This window comes from Gambusia affinis, linkage group LG07, assembly GCF_019740435.1.
Source record: "Gambusia affinis linkage group LG07, SWU_Gaff_1.0, whole genome shotgun sequence".
Classification (NCBI taxonomy): Eukaryota; Metazoa; Chordata; class Actinopteri; order Cyprinodontiformes; family Poeciliidae; genus Gambusia; species Gambusia affinis.
In genome coordinates this window covers 4,818,706-4,838,411 of record NC_057874.1, presented here as the reverse complement: position 1 = coordinate 4,838,411, position 19,706 = coordinate 4,818,706, and the positions used below count along the sequence as shown (strand labels likewise).

The 19,706-nt window shown below is 39.3% G+C and overlaps 1 protein-coding gene across 12 annotated transcripts in view; it reads left to right on the top strand.

Moving 5' to 3' along the window:
• Positions 1–19,706, top strand: part of itpr1b (inositol 1,4,5-trisphosphate receptor, type 1b) — a 109,893-nt gene that overhangs the window by 28,023 nt on the left and 62,164 nt on the right. For 4 of the 12 annotated variants that reach the window (XM_044121541.1, XM_044121537.1, XM_044121539.1 and 1 more), the window contains 22 exons: positions 6–197; positions 792–1,043; positions 1,119–1,260; positions 1,333–1,486; positions 1,630–1,823; positions 1,902–2,040; positions 2,136–2,190; positions 2,316–2,481; positions 3,258–3,425; positions 3,524–3,595; positions 3,683–3,820; positions 3,962–4,087; positions 4,184–4,384; positions 5,337–5,588; positions 7,677–7,802; positions 7,981–8,109; positions 8,804–8,821; positions 11,871–11,991; positions 12,075–12,259; positions 15,262–15,410; positions 17,351–17,462; positions 19,208–19,243. In XM_044121541.1, the coding sequence (XP_043977476.1) occupies positions 6–197; positions 792–1,043; positions 1,119–1,260; positions 1,333–1,486; positions 1,630–1,823; positions 1,902–2,040; positions 2,136–2,190; positions 2,316–2,481; positions 3,258–3,425; positions 3,524–3,595; positions 3,683–3,820; positions 3,962–4,087; positions 4,184–4,384; positions 5,337–5,588; positions 7,677–7,802; positions 7,981–8,109; positions 8,804–8,821; positions 11,871–11,991; positions 12,075–12,259; positions 15,262–15,410; positions 17,351–17,462; positions 19,208–19,243 (3,127 nt within the window). The remainder of the gene's footprint in view (positions 1–5; positions 198–791; positions 1,044–1,118; positions 1,261–1,332; positions 1,487–1,629; positions 1,824–1,901; positions 2,041–2,135; positions 2,191–2,315; positions 2,482–3,257; positions 3,426–3,523; positions 3,596–3,682; positions 3,821–3,961; positions 4,088–4,183; positions 4,385–5,336; positions 5,589–7,676; positions 7,803–7,980; positions 8,110–8,803; positions 8,822–11,870; positions 11,992–12,074; positions 12,260–15,261; positions 15,411–17,350; positions 17,463–19,207; positions 19,244–19,706) is intronic. The other 8 variants (XM_044121547.1, XM_044121542.1, XM_044121538.1 and 5 more) reach the window with 3 other exon arrangements.

Sequence of the window (19,706 nt, the reverse complement as noted above, 5' to 3'; positions counted from 1 at the left end):
ACCAGACTAGTGCTGTCCAGGTTTGAGATCGAGTCGACGGCAAATGGGGAGGATCCTGTAGAGGCAGAAGAGGTGGAGGAGGTCTGGTTGTTCTGGAAGGACAACAGCAAGGAGGTCCACAGTAAGAGCGTTCGGGAGTTGGCCCAGGATGCAAAGGAGGGTCAGAAAGAGGACCAGGAAGTGGTCAGCTACTACAGGTGAGATGTCTTGCATGAAAAGACTATTAAAACTTTAGAAGTGCCTTCAAACAGTGACGATACTTCATGTAAATTTCCATATTTTGTCATGTTACAGCAAAATGCAATTTGGTTATTGGGGATTTTAGGTGACATGAGTCATTTTAAAGTAGAATGAAACGTATGAATGGTGTGGCGTGACGTTGCCTTCAGAAGTTGCCTCTTTAGTAAATGGAGTGAAAGTTTGTGGACTGTAAATTCAGTGTGATCTCTAAAGGCTCCTAGAAGTTGGAACATTAGAGGATAAACAATATCCCAACCTTGGAATATCTCTTGAACGCAGTCCATTATTTGAAAGTTAGGAGAATATGACGCAGGTGCATTAATTACCGGGACATGACCATCTACCTAAACTTACAGCAGAACTTTAATCAGCAAAGAGGCCTTTAGTAATTTTGAGGGAAGCCACGTAAATCCAGAACTCAGGTGGCAGAATCTGTTAACAGGACAAGTATCAATACAGATTTTATGCCCATAATGTATCAAATCATTTATTGGATAAGTGTTACTCTCCCAGGTTTGATCCCTCTAACGCTCCCATCTCTCTCCATCCAGGTGCCAACTGAACCTCTTTGCTCGGATGTGTTTGGACCGCCAGTATTTGGCCATCAACAAGATTTCTGGTCAGCTTGATGTCGATTTGATCCTGCGCTGTATGTCCGACGAAGACCTGCCCTTTGACCTGCGGGCCTCTTTCTGCCGCCTGATGTTGCACATGCACGTGGACCGGGACCCTCAGGAGCAGGTCACGCCGGTCAAATATGCTCGTCTGTGGTCCGAGATTCCATCTAAAATCGCCATTGACGAGTGAGTGTCGCTTCTGTGTACTTTTTACTGCTCGTGTCAGAGACGTCTCTGACACGTCATGGTCGTGTTAAACAGCTACGATAACGACGGGACCACCAGAGATGAGATCAAAGAGCGTTTCAGCCTCACCATGGATTTCGTTGAGACCTACCTGCGAGAGGTGGTGTCGCAAAACATCCCCTTCTCTGACAAGGAGAAAAACAAGCTCACCTTTGAGGTAATTCTTTTCTTTTGAGGTTTGCGAGCAGATGAGAGCTGAATAAATATGTTCAAACTTTATTATTTGCAGGTAGTAAACCTGGCCAGAAACCTCATATACTTTGGCTTCTACAACTTCAGCGACTTGCTGCGCTTGACGAAGATCTTACTCAACATTTTAGACTGTGTACACGTCAGCACTGTTTTCCCCATCAACAAGATTGAGAAGGGGGATGAAAGCAAAGGTAAACAGTTTGTTTCTGGAGCCCATCTTGACCCGTTTTACAACCTGAGATATTCCCTGTAGCAATACGAAAGAGACACGAAGCCAGTTTGTCTCTGATCGTCATTATTTGATTTAGTTTGGATGTTGCTCCGTGTTCTTCAGGTGGTAGTAACGTAATGAAGTCTATTCATGGAGTGGGGGAGTTGATGACACAGGTAGTGCTGCGAGGAGGGGGCTTACTGCCCACCACACCAACCCATCAGCCTGAAGGAGACGTGGTGAAAACGCAGACCGAACCCGAGAGAGAAGACATCATGGTCATGGACACAAAGCTCAAGATTATCGAGATCCTGCAGGTACGTGTCGGTGAAATGTCTAATTGTTCAGGAACAAATAGTAGTTTGTGCTGTAACTTTTTTTTTTTCCCCCTGTAGTTTATTCTAAATGTGCGGCTAGACTACAGGATTTCATGCCTGCTCTGCATTTTCAAGCGTGAGTTTGACGAGAGCAATCCTCAAGGAGACAACGCTGCCAGTGCAAACGGAGGCAACAACATTACAACTCAGATGCCAGGTATGGAACCACATTATTTAACAAAGCAGATTTTTTTTTTTATTTGATACTTGGATTCGTAGCGTTGGTAAAAGTGTCTTAACTCTGAACTGTAGGAAATCTTGACTTTGAGAACATTGAGGAACAAGCAGAAGGGATCTTTGGTGGAAGGTAACTCAGATTCTCTGTATTTCCAGACTTTTTTGGGTGAAACCTCAAATGGAATGTTACAAAAAAAAAGAAATAAAGTTCTTCCATAGCTTAGGGAATGTTATCTATTTATGTTTTTCCCAAAGCGAAGAAAACACTCCTTTAGATCTGGACGATCACGGTGGTCGGACATTTCTGAGGGTCCTGTTGCATTTGACGATGCACGACTACCCGCCGCTTGTGTCTGGAGCGCTTCACCTGCTCTTCAGACACTTCAGCCAGAGGCAGGAAGTCCTCATGGCCTTCAAACAAGTAAACCATACCAGATCTCACTTTCTTGCTTCTCAATACATTTCCAGGGTAGTCTGTTGAGTTAATATGTTTAACGTATCTTTAGAAGTTTGGGTTTTGCTGATGAAACCGGTCAAAATTGACAACAATGCACATACTATTAATTTGACTAGACTTCAATTTGTATTTCTGAGTAGGATTACACAGAAATACACAAATTGGTGCCCAATGTTCACTGAATTTCCTAAATATGCTTTAGTGAATCCAAATCTCAACAATTTTTAGAATATGATTACTCAACTAACAAAAGTTATTAGTATCAATTTCAACATCTGGTTAGTGGTTCATGTTGAAACGAGACAAATGAGAGCTAATTTGTGAATAAAGCATGTAAACATTTAGCCCAATGAGGCGCTAAATGTTAACTAGCTACAACTGCCTCAATGTAAATAAACTGCTTGCTAGCAATCTTTTAGCATTAGCACTGTTGCTAAGCTAGCTGAAACTGAGCACAAAGTTAAACTCTGGCTCAAACACAGAAACCTTTTCAACCACAAATCTTCTGACAGTTCCTATCTGTAACTGAGTTGGTTTTTAAGTCATGAAACAACACATTGGACTACACATATATCATTGTTACTGACAGGAATCATTCAACAATTCACAATAATAGTAGCCTGAATCTACATCAACTGCACACCCATTCAGCGAGATGTTAACAACCAAATATTTTTTTTATTTTAATCCATTTGTTATTTTATCCAAATTTAATTTTGCAGTTCTTCCACTCTGTACAGGTTCAGCTGCTTGTTACCAGTCAGGATGTCGAGAACTACAAGCAGATTAAGTCCGATCTGGACCAGCTGCGGTCTATTGTGGAGAAATCTGAACTCTGGGTTTACAAGAGGCAAGGAGAGGATGGGATGGATGGAGATGGCCCTTCAGAGTCTGACAACAAAAAGAAGGTTGCCTTAATATTTCCTAGGCTGCCCTCAGTATTCAACTATAAGATTTAATAGGATCCAAAAATATGACAAAGTAATTTTTTTTTGTCTCTATATAGGAAGATTCTCCTGGTTCAGACAAGAAGAAGTCAGAAAGCACCAGCAGCTACAACTACAGAGTTGTGAAAGAGGTGCACTTTTTTTTGTGTGTTTTGATCAGCAAGTTTAAAAGGGATTTTATTCTAATCTAAGTCCTACTTTGTTTCCAACTTGCTTAGATCCTTGTACGTCTCAGTAAACTGTGTGTCCAGGAGGGCATCTCAGGGAAGAAGAGCAAGAAACAGCAGCAGAGGCTCCTGAGGAACATGGGAGCTCACAGCGTGGTGCTGGAGCTGCTACAAATCCCCTACGAGAAGGTTCAAAAGTCTAACTCTCCAGTGAATTAAGTGCATATTCATAGCGGGATCTTAAGGGATTTGCATAATTTTTACTCAATCTGCATCCACCTCCTTTTCGTTTTTGGTGACTAATAACAAAGTTTTTTGTTTTGACTCCAGGGTGAAGATGTTCGAATGCAGGACATCATGAAATTGGCTCATGAATTTCTGCAGAACTTCTGCGCTGGGAACCAGCAAAACCAGACTCTTCTCCATAAGCACATTAACTTATTCCTCAACCCAGGAGTGAGTGTCGTCTGAGAGTTTCATTTTACACATAAGACATTCTGGGAAAGTTGATTTCTTTTCTTTTTTTTTCCACCCTTCTTTTCATCCTCATAGATCCTTGAGGCTGTCACCATGCAGCACATCTTCATGAATAATTCGCAGCTGTGCAATGAAATCAACGAGCGTGTCGTTCAGCACTTTGTCCACTGCACCGAGACACACGGGCGACATGTCCAGTACCTTAAATTTCTTCAGACGATTGTTAAAGCTGACAACAAGTTCATAAAGAAGTGTCAGGACATTGTCATGGCAGAGGTACGTCTGTGGAAATCGAGTCAATTGAGATTTTTGTTGTTTCTTTTTTTTAATCCTCCTCATTTGTTGAATTGAATAATTTTCTACGGTCTACTAGAGTGGAAAATTACCTTTGGCTCTGAAACATACAAGAAAAAAGGCAAGAAGTATGAAAAGGGATGCACTGATCCACTTTTTTCACATCCGATAAAGATATCTGAGGTTTAGTATTGGCCGATGCGGAACAGGAAAAGTGCTGAATTGATTTAAAACGTTTTGTTTAAACACAGATATAAATGTACTGAATTACAAATTTATTTGACAACTCTGTAACCAATATAGCACAGTTTAACCCTCCAAAGTATTGTGAAGATAATCACAAGTTTGGTCAAACGTGTAAAAACAGCACGACTTTAATTTGTTCAGACTGTAGAATTAGGAATATAGCAGCCAATAAGAAATAAATAATAAAGAAACTGAAACTGACAAAAACAGCGGGTTCACTACTTTGGTCAAATGTAAAACTAAACTGCAGCAAACCTTCTTTCAAACAGTTCAGAAAGTATAAATAGAAATTCTAAATATAAAATAAATATATTTATTTGTCGCTCAAAGCTCAAAGCATAGATTTAGACTGAATAGATCTGCCCACATGCATGGGGAACATTGTCACCGATACCCAATCTAGAATATTTTTTCGATGTCAGGACCAATACAGATATTGACATCAGATTGGTGCAGCTCTACTTTTTCATCTACTCTGATTAGTTTGACCCTTTCAGGCTGTTGCTGTAACTTATTTAACTGGAATACATCAGAAATGTGTGTAAATAGTTTGTACCAAACTAATGATCAGTAATTCGACATTTAAAACATAAAAAGAAGTAATCAATATTGGTAAGAACAAAAGTGATGCTAACCAGGTTAGTGATCCGATGTGGAATCTCAACCATCACACCGTTCTTCTGCCCAGCTGGTGAACTCTGGCGAAGACGTCCTGGTCTTCTACAACGACCGTGCGTCCTTCCAGACCCTCGTCCAGATGATGCGGTCGGAGCGGGACCGGTTGGACGAGAACAGCCCTCTGATGTATCACATCCACCTGGTGGAGCTGCTGGCCGTCTGCACCGAGGGAAAGAACGTCTACACCGAGATAAAGTGCAACTCCTTGTTGCCCTTGGATGACATAGTGCGGGTCGTCACCCACGAAGACTGCATCCCAGAGGTGTGAGGGAAAAGATTTTTAATCATTTCCTCTGAAGAGCAGTTTAGTTGATCTAGCTGTACTCAGATTAGAAATGCAATGTCTGATTGTGGTTTCCAGTTGTTGTAAAAGTTTGACCTACTGATAAACGTTTGAGTCAGTCCCAGTTTCCCTTTAAGTCCTACGTTTGACAGCGTTGAAAATATTTATTGTGAGCCGTTATTACCAATTTATTTCGAGAAGAGGGGCAACATCACTTGGAATGTGAAGGTGGTGAAGTTTGTAGAACATCTGAAATCGATAATTAGTTTTTTGTGGTTAGCATTACACTTAACGGTCTCTGTGTGTTTCCTGGAGAACGCAGGTCTTTACCTTTTACTCTGAGATTAATAGAAGCCTGCCTACATCTCCAAATCCCAGAATGTTACTCAGCAGATTGAGATTAAAAGCTGAACAAAATAAAACAACTTTTTCAATCTTCTTGCTATAAGCTGAAGTTTTCAGCCGGAAATGAGCTAAATGATCTGATGATAAAACGACCCAAAACAGACAACCTGAATTATTTACTGACTTTAGTTTGGAACGTCTGCTTTGGTTCTTAACTGTACGGGGACTGTAGGAGCATTCACGATTCATTTTCAGTTTAGAGGCTCACTGTTCATTGTGACATTAGTACCTGCTGTGTACGCAGCAGTGAGGTCTGATTAGAAGAGGTTGTCTGTGAGTGAGTGTGTGTGGGTGGTAGAGTGGCTCACTGTTTGCTGTGAAAAGGAAGTGCAATTTCTGCTGTTTTTTGTTCAAATCTTCAAAAAACGGCAACAAAAAAAAAAAGTCACGAATTTCTTTTTGTGAAAGTTTTCTGAATATTTTCGAATGGAATCACTGGAAGTCTCACTCTGCTTTAGTAGTAATGATGCTTAGACGCATCATAGAAAATGCAGTTTCTCTTAACAACTGCTTTGGCGGGTTCTCTTATTTAATCTTGAACGCCTTAGTGAAAGTGAAAACAACTCGCCGAGTTTCTCCCTTTCAGTTGTTCTGGGTGATTACACATGGTGCTTTATGGAATGGAAAGAGAACGGATCCTTGAATTGGTGGGTCAACCTGAAAATTGGCAGATTTTCAGTGCAACTCTCGAGGGCCCCAGCGAGATCCAGAGGCTGGTCATCGCCGCTCAGATCCTGAAGGAATACCAGTCATAGGAGCTCTTCTGCACTAAATTGACACTTTGTCCTGGATGAAATGCAATTTTCTAGTTTTTTTGTTGTTGTTTTTTTTTCTCTTATGACCTTTGCTGTACATCTTTCCGGCTGTGATATGAGAAGGTTCAAGGCTCCAATGCTGCCAAAGAGGGTCAGATTTTAACGTCTGACCCTCTTACATGTGACGGATAGGTTGTGTCTGGAGTTGCTTGCTTTTTGTAGAGATGTTTTTGCAGTTATTGTTTCCATTTTTTTTTTTCAACTATAGTTTATGATGATTGTTTCAAAAGAGTTCAAGTGCATTAGAAGGAGGAGAAACATGATTCAGTTGACATTCAGAGCATTTTGAACGGTGAAACTGAGCTTCTTTTTCATCTTCTCGAGAATTAAAAAGGCTAATCCTCGCTGCTGTGAAAGTAAAACCACAACACAGGCAACTGAAACAACTTTTTGAAGCCTTCTCTACGTTTTGCTCCTTCGCAGGGCCGTTGTGACTGGTTTTCTTTCCTGTTAGCGACCACTAATGTGTCTTTTTTTTTTTTTTACAACCACACTTGACGTGCACTATAACCACACGTTCTGACGACTGTACCTGCCAATTCACTCATAAAAAGACAAAGTTTATCGAATTCCCCTAAAGTTCCTTTCTTGCGCAGTAACATAACCCCAAAAAATTTCATTTCATTTGTATAAAGAAAGAGCTGTAAGCGCTTTCTATTCCACTCTAAATGTGCTTTTTCTTTTTCCCATCTAGCATTTAATAATTAGGCCACTAAGTCATATCCTTTTAGGGATAAGTCATATCTAAATGTGTGATGAAAAATAATTATATATCTGCATGGTATTGCTTTCTATAAATCTCTTTTTCTTAATTTTCTTAATAAAAATCTTTGATTTATCCTGACAGGTGAAGATTGCCTATATCAACTTCCTAAACCACTGCTATGTGGACACCGAGGTGGAGATGAAAGAGATTTACACATCCAACCACATGTGGAAGCTGTTTGAGAACTTCTTGGTGGACATTTGCAGGGTAAGCCAAAAACTATTTGACGTTGTTGAAACAATGAGAATAAACTTCTGGGAGATTTTTTTTTTTTTTTTAGGTCCGCAAAGCAATCTGTGCACGTTTGTTAACCGTCTCCTCCATCCAGGAAGTTGGATCTGGTGGCCTTGCCTCACGCTAATCTCTCTCCTCTGTGCTTTCTCAGGTGTGCAACAACACCAGCGACAGGAAGCATGCGGATACGATCCTGGAGCGTTACGTAACCGAAACCGTCATGAGCATCGTCACGTGTTTCTTCAGCTCTCCTTTCTCTGACCAGAGCACCAGCCTGCAGGTAGTGAAAGCTAACACGGCTGGTTTTCGATTTACATAACACGAGCAGGTGTGTTTCTTAGGTTGTTGCATACAGTCAAAGAAAATCTCCTTAAAGCTGCGGTGTGCAACTTTCATATAGTGTTTTACATGTTTGTTAAAACCGTCACCAGGTCGTGACAGTATTACATGAGACAGATAAAATGCGAAAAGATCCTCCCTGAGCTACTGTTGCTGTCCGAAGAACTACAGCCAGTCAGAGCCAGGGGGAGGGTCTTAGTGCTGTCAATCAATCTTGTGTACTTGCTAATAGCAGAAAAACAACTTATTGTTACAGGAAACTGTTTATCCGCCACCACCGGTGGCTACGCTAACAACCCTTAGCATTCATGACATGCTCTGATTGCTACTGTAGCAGAAAGCATGGGGAGGTCACAAAGAGGAATGAGCAGCGCTACATGGAGAGTGATTGACAGGGCTAAGACCCTCCTCCTCCTCGTTGTGATTGGTTGTTTCTTGTTAGCGCTGGGTGAAGGCATATATTTTTCCACATTTTATCTGTCTCAAACCGCACTGTTACAATATAGTGACAGTTTCAACAAATATGTAAAAATATATATTTATTTTTTAACAAAAGTTACAAACTGCAGCTTTCAAACTGACCCACATCACGTGTGCTTTATATCATTCAAGCTGACTGTTTTCCCTTTACACAGATGGCTTTCCATATGTATGTAAGTAGTGATAACTTCCCACCACCGTCTCCAACCCCCTCCTCCACTCCCAACCTTTTGGGTGTGTTGCTGAGTCACTGGGTCTGAATGCTGAGAATCATTCGCTGTAGTTTCAACTTTTCACTGCTTAGTCAGCACATAGACGTCTTCCCAGATCTGAATGTGTAACACGAGGGTGTTGTGGGATGTGGCGTGTACTGCATATGAAACGTTGTTACCATGTGGTGACCTCATAGTAATCCATGTCTGGAGTCCTCATGAGTTTTCCTGGGAATCAAAGATTTAAAAATCCCCTGAAACTGTATTTTTGTGTGTGTGTGTGTGTGTGTGTGTGTGTGTGTGTGTGTGTGTGTGTGTGTGTGTGTGTGTGTGTGTGTGTGTGTGTGTGTGTGTGTGTGTGTGTGTGTGTGTGTGTGTGTGTGTGTGAAATGCTTTTTCCCTGCTGAATATCCTGATGTTTAATCTATGAGTCTGGATGTCTACCATTGTAAAACTCAGAGCAGAGGTTTAGTGATGCATGATTTTTCTCCTGTGACAGGCAGCCATTCTTGGAAAGATAACGGAGGTATTTATTGAACTGTTGGGCAGCTGGCAGATAGATACCGTTTGTAGTCAGTAGGCGTCTGTTGTACATGTTGTGTTATTATCAACAGCTGGCGTGATGGACCTGAAATGTTTTGAGTTCAGAACCTCTGGTTGTGGATGAAAAAAAAAAAAAAAGAGATGCACCAATCCAATATTAATATCTCTATCCGTCCTGGTATTTAAAAATAATTGTGGATTGGGCACATTGTCACCAATAACCAATCTATTCAGTCTTATTCTATGCTTTGTGCTCTGAGTGATGTCATGCTTTCTTATGAATTTTACATTACATTTAAAAATCCTAATTGCACTTTCTGAACCATTTGAAAGAAGGTTTGATGCAGTTTATTTCTACGTTTGACCGACGTGGTTAATCTAATGTTTGTGTCAGTCACAGTTTCTTTATTTCACATTGGCTTCTGTACTCCTAATTAAACAAAATTAAAGCTGTTGTTTTTATATGTTTGGCCAAACTTGTGGAGCTGTTGGGGTGTTTAAGTGTGATATAAAAGTGCTAAGTTATCAAATAAAATTTCAGTCAAGTACATTAATATCAACATTTGGGAAAAAAAAAAGAAACAAATGTTTTTAGTCAATTCAGCGCTGCTTTTTTGTACCTGATCGGTATCAGCCAACACAACACTCAGATATCGGTATCAGAAGTGAAAATCGTGGATCGGTGCATCTTTACCAAAAAATGAATCATGTTCCTTAAAAATGTTTCATTACAACCACAACATTACATTGCAACATAAAGGAGGCCATAACTGTGAAGTGGAAGGAAGTACATGGCTTATATGACGCCTTTTTTACAAATGACAATCTGAAAAGTGCGGTGGTGTTTACTTTTTTAGAACCATCTTTCAGTGAAATTTGTCCTGCGAGTCTTCAAATCTGAAGATGAAACTTTCTGCGTCATTTTCTGCCGACCTCAGTCAGCCTGGAAACAAGAGCATATGGGAACAACAAATTTCAAGTCTTGCATCAGATTTGGATTTAGACCTTGAATAAAGATATCTTAGAAATGTAGATAAATATCAACTTTAGAACATTTACTGTCATTTTTAAAGAACCCAAATTTTATCTCTATTTTTGGATAAACTTAACATTTTCAAATAGAAAATGGTGTTAAATAAAAAAACAAGCTCACATACTTACCCAGTGATGAGGAAAACAAATCTGAAAGTGTCATTCTTTTGTAGAAATTTAATACAAATATTGTAAGGGGGGGGGAGATAAACTGTCTGTATTTAAGACATTAGCTGCTGCTTCTAATTTTTGTAGCCACAGTTAAGAGTTATTGTGATCTCCTTCTCTCTCCATTATTAAGTTGCATTGGGAGAAAGATCTTGCAGATGATTAAAAGATGAGCTCTGGCAATCCATTCTCCACAGGGTTCACTCCTCTTCAATATGCGCTGGACACGGGCTCCTTCAGTTCAAAGTCCTGCACCGGTTGCATATCCCTAATGAAAAGCTAGCTAAGTTTTATCCAGGGACTGATCCCTTATGTAACCGATGCAGATCAGAAGTCGGCTCCCTTATTCACACTTTTTGGGCGTGTTCAGAACTTCACACCTGTTGGACGTCTATGTTCAATACATTCTCAGAAATATACAACGTTGCATTTGAACCTTCTGCTCTAACTGCAGTTTTTGGAGTCATTCCCCCGAATATTTTCCTCTCCAAGTATAATCCAAATACGGTAGCTTTTGCCACGTTGACTGCGAGACGTTTGATACTTTTGAGGTGGAAAGAGATGAACAGTGGCTTTCAGAGCTCATGAGGTTTTTGCATTTAGAAAAGATGAGGTGCTGCTAAATTTATTAAGGCATGGCAGCCATTTTTACAATACATGGAAACATTCAAGATGAGTGTCTCATCATAACCAAACTACTGCTATATTCTTTTAGTCAGCTATGAACAGATCTTTTACATTTTCATCTGTCTTTTCTTTTTTCTTTCTGTTTTCTTTTTTTTCCTTTTTTGTGTTTCCTGTAGGGGTTATGTATGTTAAGAAAGACAGCGTTGTATAAAACCTGAATGCTGTAAAAAAAATATGCTGTGAAAATTGATAAATAAAGTTTTTTTTTAAAAAGAGTTATTGTGGAAGGTCCAAAGCATAAATGAGACGCACCTGAACTCTAAACAGGGGACTTCTGAATGCACTGAATTTTATTTAGGGTGTTCAGCATAAAGAGGGTTGGCAGATACATGCCTCACATTTTTATATACATATAAACAGTTATTTTCCTTCCACTTCACAACTATTTATTACCTTGTGTTGATCCATTGTGTAAAATGTCAATAAAACCCGATGACATCTTGAGGTAGTATTGTGACGTTCCAGCGGTACAAACACTTGTAGTACTTACTGATTTATTCTTCCTACTTGGATCCCTGCGTCTCCTGTCCTCATTCTGCCATGATTTCTACCTTGATTCGATTTTGTCTTTGCCTTACAGACCCGTCAGCCAGTGTTTGTACAGCTGCTGCAGGGAGTGTTCAGGGTCTACCACTGTAACTGGCTGAACCCGGCCCAGAAGCACTCGGTGGAAGGGTGCATCAAGGTGCTTTCAGACGTGGGTGAGTAGCTAAACGCGACGCTTGCCGCCGCCGCTCTCCGCGTCAGACTTGTTAAAGTCGCCGCCTCCATCTGCCTTCCCCAGCCAAGAGCAGAGCGATCGCCATCCCGGTGGACCTCGACAGTCAGGTGAACAACTTGTTCGTCAAGCCCAATAACGTGGTCCAGAAGACGCTGCTCAACTGGAAGCAGTCGGCTAAGAACACGTCCAGGCGAGAGTCGAGCCTCTGCGCCTCCAAAGACTACCGGAACATCATTGAAAAGCTGCAGGTTGGTAGCATAGCTTGCATTTTGGGCCTGAAATGTTGCCTAGCAGCTCAGACGGAGAAAATGTGGAAAGAACAAAAAAAGCAAAAGAATAATTTCCATCAATATTATGGAAGTATTTTGCTGAAAGGTTACTTGTAATTGAATTCTTCTGCCTAGTTTCAAGTCCACTCTAGTTGCCCAAGAAACTAGACTAAAAAATACTTGGGAAGAGTTTGTGTTTTTGGATCTGTTGTGGTTTATCCTTGGAGACCGTCATAACAGATTTCTTTAAAATTTTGAAGTCCTTGAGCCACACCACTCCTTTTCAAAACGAATCTGCAGTGCAGCTAAAAATGATTCATGCTCTTGGGAGAATTGGGTTTAAAGTGATCAGTTAATTTCACAGCCTCTTCCCTCTGAATCAAAGAAATATTAACAGTGTGGCTCAGCTGGATTGTGAAAATACATCGGCAAAAACATACAAAAGCCCATCAGCTCATGATTGGATTGCTGTGATACCAATAAATATATATTTTTGCTGTTTTTCGAGATGGCCATAGATAATTATTTGTTTTTGTAGTTTTCTTTAACTTCGTTTTCTAATATTTTGATCTCATTTCCTCTCGTCTTGGCTAAATGAAAATCTAAGGTATTAATAATTTTTGGGATTAACTGGGTGGAGTAGGGAGCGTGAAAAACAGAAGCTTTTCCTTTCACAGGAAACATCCAGGCCTGGTTAAAATCTCCCTAATACTTGAGGGAAAATGTGTTTGTTACCTTCGAGCCACAATTCCAGAAGGGAAACTTGTCACAGAAACAAAAAAGAAAAGAGCCACACCCACAATAAAACACAGTGGTGGCAGCATTATGCCATCCACTTACACTCCTCCAAAAGGAGTTGGGATGTTATTATTATTATTATTATTATTATTATTATTATTATTATTTGTCTAAATGCATCAAAAAGTAACAACTGAAGCAAAATTGACAAAAGGTTGTCTTTGCCAAACTTAAATTTTGAAATGGCCTGAACTAAATCAAACAGAAAATTTACCTGGAGAGATCTGAAAGAGTTCAACACCATAATAAAAAAAAAAAAAACGGGGCGTGTTGTGGTGGCGTAGGGGATAGCGTGACCCACATTTGGAGGCCTTCAGTCCTCAACGCGGGGGTCGCGGGTTCGATTCCCGGACCCGGCCAACGTTTGCCGCATGTCTTCCCCCCTCTCCTTTCCCCTTCCTGTCAGCCTACTGTCATATAAGGGACACTAGAGCCCACAAAAAAAAAAAAAAAAAAACATTGGAGAAGGTTTGGAAGGTGAAGTTATGATTTAATACCCAGTCAAAATGTGGGGAGATGCTTTTAAAGAAGATTGAAAACTAAAATTACACGGAAAGATGTTTTGAGAAAGTATTTCTTCATCAGCTTAATGTACTTCCTAATTTTTTATTTTTTTTTTTTTACAGATGTAAAAGTGGAAAAAAGTTTGGATATAATTTACTATGGTCTCAACATTTTAATTCTCAAATTATGGCTTTATCATGTTAATACTTTTGAGAACCACAATCGTATTTTTTGTTACTATTTTATCTTTAATCTTCTAGTCCATACAGGGGAACAAAAGCAACATGTTTCTGCCTCAGTTTGAGCCTGGAGATCAAACATAGTAGAAAAAAACAACAACAAAAATCTCAGCCGGCAGCCGTGGTTCCTGTTGAGTAGTCTGACTGGGCCACCTGTAAATAATTAAGACTTGAACGTTGGTACTTCCCAGGAGTGACGTCATGCTTTTCGTAACTCCGTCTCCTGGACGGTTCTGTAGAAGTAGCCTCGCAAGTCAACCATAAAAATAGGTCTTTCAGTGATGGGAAAAGTTGCTACACCCAATTACTTGCAAAGCATGACTCAAAAATTCACTGGAAGTGTGCAAAAAAAAAAAGAAGAAAAAACAAGAAAAACACAGTCAGTGACCTCCCTGGTTCAGATCAGCTGTTATCCGGGACACAGACAGGAAACTCTGCTTGGCGGAGGCATTCATTCGTTTCCTGATAAAGAAAACAGACCCTATCGTGACAGGAGCTCTGGCCTGTTCTGTTATGATGCTCAGAGCAGACTCTGGTTAGTCACCGACCTCCTCCCAGACAGTACATTTCCTCTGGTTTTAATTGTCTTCACTTAATGCTTCTCCCTTCTGTCATTTCCCAGCTGCACATTTAGTGTTTTTTGGTTTTCTTACGTCCTAATCAGATGGCTCATTTAATAACGACCTAAACCTGCAGCTAGAATGATAAAACATTAAAGTTTTTGCTTTTGTAGACTCCATGTACATAAAAGTGTTGACTTGCAGTTTAGCTGTTACCAAAGTAAGTTTTGACAGGACCAGCTCAGTCCAGCTGGTTCTTTCTTCCAAGCACTGCGTCATTCCAAAGTCCAGCTGCTGATAATACTTCATACTTTGGCACTGATGTGTTAAAAGATTAATTATTTCTATGAAGTATTATCTGTAAATCTGATACCAAAGCATAACATCACAACATGCTCAACACTCGTGAATTAAATTTAGTTTTTTAGTGTTGGAGTAATCATAAAATTACTTCATTCTTCTAATATTATAACTTTACTCACATAATATAAAATAAACAGTGTTAGCCCGGCCCGAATAATCCATCACAGAATTGACCTGAATTCAAAATCCAAATAAATAGGGGCTGTAAAACAGGCTTGTTGAGCAAGATGGCCGCCCTGGGCGTGCTGACATCACAAAGAACTATGGAAACGCAAGGAGTGCATTGGTGAAGCATTGAAAGGTGTGCATATTAACTCTACATATGGTGTCAAAAACCAGATTTAGTAACTTGCCATACATTACTTGTAAGAAGAGTTTTTCTAAAATGTAAAATTTAGCTAAAAATAAAATTGTAAAACGTCGACATGACGCTACATCTTTAGACATTCTTGTTTAATTCACTGCCGGTTCCTTTTCGATAACTTTCCTCTTGTGGCGTTACGGCCACGCTCTGCAGGACATCGTTTCCGCTCTGGAGGATCGACTCAGGCCGCTGGTCCAAGCCGAGCTCTCCGTCCTGGTGGACGTCCTCCATCGCCCCGAGCTGCTCTTCCCCGAGAACACGGACGCTCGCAGGAAATGTGAAAGTGGAGGATTCATATCAAAGTGAGCCTCGAGTTTTGATAGGAGTTGTGCGTCGGGCTCATTTTGAATGTTTCGTTTTGCTGCATTGAACGGTTTTAGCTACAGTAGCTCTGATTTTATTGCACAACTCAATGAGATGGTTTCTATGGGTAAGAAGTGCAATTCAGTTTAGATTATGTAATGTTTGTAATTTTGTCATTTGTCCAACTGCACCAGCTTGTTGCGCAACATCCCACAATAACAGCATGATTGTAGGTTTTCCTTCTTTTTTACTAAGTGACCAACTCAGGAAGTTGCAGACTTTTCATTTAATGAAGTGTTAAGAAATCCAACTATGCAAATTGTATTTATTCAGTTTAATTTCCTAACATTCTTTCTCAGGATGTTAGAAAATTAACATGTTGATTAACTTTACCCATCCAATCCAGAAGCCTTTTTTGTCCCCCGCTGCTAATTAAAACAGCATTAGAGCCACAAATATTACCTGAGCTTTTGAAAAAAACACGACATCTTTGAATTTTTTACAAAAATCTGCAACAGGAAGTTTGTTGACATAAAACCTTCCTTCGAGGATGTATTTGCCATCGAACCGAAACAAGTTGCCAGTTTGGTGGGAGAGGATCCTGAAACTAAAATCTGTTCCTCTGATGCTACCGCTATAAACTCTGGGATGAAATAGTTGGGCGGGATTGTCGGAGTGAAGGATTCTTGTTCGGAGAACAATAAACGGTTACATGCAAGTCTAAGCTTGGCCATTAAGAGCTTTGCATGTGATTAGAAGGATTTAGAATCAGAGTCTGAACTTCACAGGAAGAAAAAAACTGGGTTTTCGTTCAGCAGTACCAGTCGGCGCTCAGCCTGACATTTTGGACCAAACGAAGGATTTTCCAGGAACTGTTAGCATAAATGGTACCGTTGTGGCTCAGCCTGTATGGTATTTAATGTTTGGCCCAGTTTTCAACCACTGGAGCAGAAGAAACTTGGTGTTAGTAGTGTTACGAAAGTCCATGATTTACTATAGAAGCCACTTTAGTATGTTAATTAAGAGTAAAGTCTTTACATAAAAAAAGGCATTCAAAGTAAAGCTAGACGTCAAAGCAAAGCCAACTCTCAGTATGGTCATATTCGGACTTTAATTGACAAACTCATTTTTAGTTTGGACCGTATCAAGATCCTGAATGTCCTCAAAGGACATTTAAACATTTAAAATACTTTTAAAATAAGAGTAGACAACTGGATTTGCTAAGTAATTCTTCAAATCAAACAACATCAAACTTCATCTCACATTCATATGAAACGCTGCAATTTTTGTTTTATGATTGAAAGTTTTGCTGCCAGAATGAGGTGGGGTTTTTTAGGCCGTGTTGGAATTGGTTTATTTTGCCAAACTGAAATGGAAACACTTTTTTTTTTTTTTTTTTTTTTTGTCACACGTGAGTCACGTGATCAACAACCGAATGTTGACACTGGAGCATGAAAAAGACGACAGAAAGTGATAGGAGTATGAGAGCGTGGGATATGTTTTAATGACTTATCGTGTTTTAACAGTGTTTCTTATTTAATGGAAATGCAGAATATTGACAAGGTTTTGTGCTCATTGGAAACAGAAACGCAGCAATTAATAAAACAATATTTAAACACACACTAAGTCGGATTTGGCCCCCAGGCCTCGAGTTTGACTCGTCTGCTTTAAGCCTTTAAAAACATAACTGTTTTTATTTGCGATTTGCTCCGCGGTATGAAACTAATCTTTCATTCCTACGTGTTCTCCCCTTGCTGTTGTTGACAATAACCCATACACAAATTTCTCTTTTCAAATTATTATTTTTTTTTTTTTTATACCATTGATTTGGCCTCGCATTTTGTTTCCATTGAATGTTGCTTCGTTTGCTTGTCGTTGGTTTACAGCTGGACACTCAATATCAAAATGTTTCTGATTGTTTCTCTCGCTCTGCAACCAGGCTGATCAAACACACCAAGCAGCTCCTGGAAGAGAACGAGGAGCGTCTGTGCATCAAAGTGCTGCAGACGCTCAGGGAAATGATGACCAAAGATCGGGGCTACGGGGTGAAGGTACGCCAAGCCTTGTTTCTGTTCTGTCGCTTGACTAAAACGGTAACATGAGACTAGAAGGTCTGACTTCTTTCCAGTTTTGTTTCACCAAGAGCTTGACTAGTGCACAGGAATAATTTTATTAGCTTGTACAGAATACGTTTAAAATCTCTGCAGCTGCTACAGGTTGGATACAACTCTAACTTTGTAGTTTGAATATTTCTGTTTTGGGAGTTGAGGGGATAAATTTGCACTAAAAAATGGATTACATCCTACAGAAATAACTTGTTCTGAACAGCAAGACGACACACAGAGGATAAGAATTAGCATCATTAACATTATTAACAACATGCTTGGTTCATAACATTCATTTGCTGCTAAAGATCTTTGTACTAACACAAAGTAACTTTATACTAAGTTTTTATATGCACTAAGTACATAAATATACTTAGTGCATAAAATAGGATTTAGAAATTAGTCACTGGGTCTGAATTTACTTCAGGAACTTTGTAATTTGATTTGGCAACTTTTAGATAATCGCTTTATCAGGTTTTCTATTTTATGTAGCATAGCCCCTAAAAGTTTAATAACATAACAGACATTTGGATGTTCTCATTTTGATCAGTTTGCACTTCATTTTGCACAAAGTCTCCAGTTTCTCCATATTTTTGGACAGACTGCAGGAAAACAGGTTGCTCTCATTAACATTAATTTCTCTTAACGCAGAAGCAGATCTCTACAGCATGAATCTGATCTCCTGGTTTTGGGATCGAGTTTGGTTTTAATGAAGGGCAACATTTTTAATTTGACGTAACAGAAAAGGTTACATTTAGTAGATTACTATCAAAATATATCATCACTTATTTCACACCCCTCCAGAAAATTCTCAAGCTGCAAAAACACAAAATCTTACCAAGTAAATTTTGTCTGCTTTCTAATCCAAATGTCTTAGTACATTTGAAATAAGACAAAACTAATTTACACATAACTGTACAGCAAGAGATATGTTTGTTTTAAGTTATTAATTCCTTAATATTGATGAACAAGTTATTTTTCCAGATTATTTCACTTATAACAAGACATTCTCCTCATGTTTTTCCAAGTACTTTTCCATCAATATTAAGGAATTATTGATTTGAAACAAGCTCCTGTTTCTTGCTGAAAAGTTACTTGTAAGTTAGTTTTGTCTTATTTCAACTGAAGTTTTATATTTGCACTAGAAACTTGACTAAAAATACTCAGAAAGATTCTGTGTTTTTACAACGTGCCCAAAATGTTTGGAAAAACTCTGCAAGAACAATTATTTCCTCTGTCTTTTTCTACGTTAATTAGTCATAGATGAGCTAATGTCATCTACTAACTTGACATGTTTCAGTTCCTTCTGCACTTATTGGTGGCCGTGGTTACGATGTGTGAAAAGCCTTTACATATTTGTGTTTTATTGTAGAGGCATAAGATCAAACTCACAAGAAAAGAGGAAAATCCAACCTTCAAGTATGTTCAATAGAGAATGTTTATTCTTTCAGTAAAATCAGGTTTCTTGGATAAATTGGTTCAAGTTACTTTTTTTTTTTAAATATTTGAAGGATTTTATTTTTTTTTTACACATTTTTGCCACAGGTGCCTATAATCGCGGAAGTCACCGTATGTTTGTTTTTTCTTTTTGTTGTTGTTAAAAAGCTTTCCATGTGCACACGTGTGACGGGAGCTTCAACTCACTAACGAGCTCTACTAACTGTCTGCCTCCTATACTTTCTCTCTTGCAGCTGATTGCCTTTGATGATGAAATGGATGTGGCTGAGGTTGATCATTTTACTTACTATTGTGACGTTCATTGATCTGTCTCCCACTAACAAAATAGACGCAATTGTCCTTTGATTAGACTTTTCGAGCTTCGCAATCCCATCTGCGACAGCGTCAGCCGCTTAGATCATCCCTCCTTGTGCTGTATTTGCCTACATTATTAAGAGTCCAGTTCATTAACGACATTTTCTAGTCCAAATGATCCTACATGCTTGTCTGTCCTGCTTGCACATGTGTAGCTACTTGGCGTATTTGCGTGTGCTCTATGATCAATACTGATTAGGTTTCTTTATGCTTGTGAAATGTGCTGAATACCTTTTGGAGAATATTGAAAGTTTTCCCATTGGTCCACTTAAGGGTTGCTATAGTTTAACGGATTTGCACATAGAAATTTTGTGTATTGATATTAAAATCAAAAACATTTCTTGACTCATCAGCCAGTTGTAATATTCCCATGTTAAG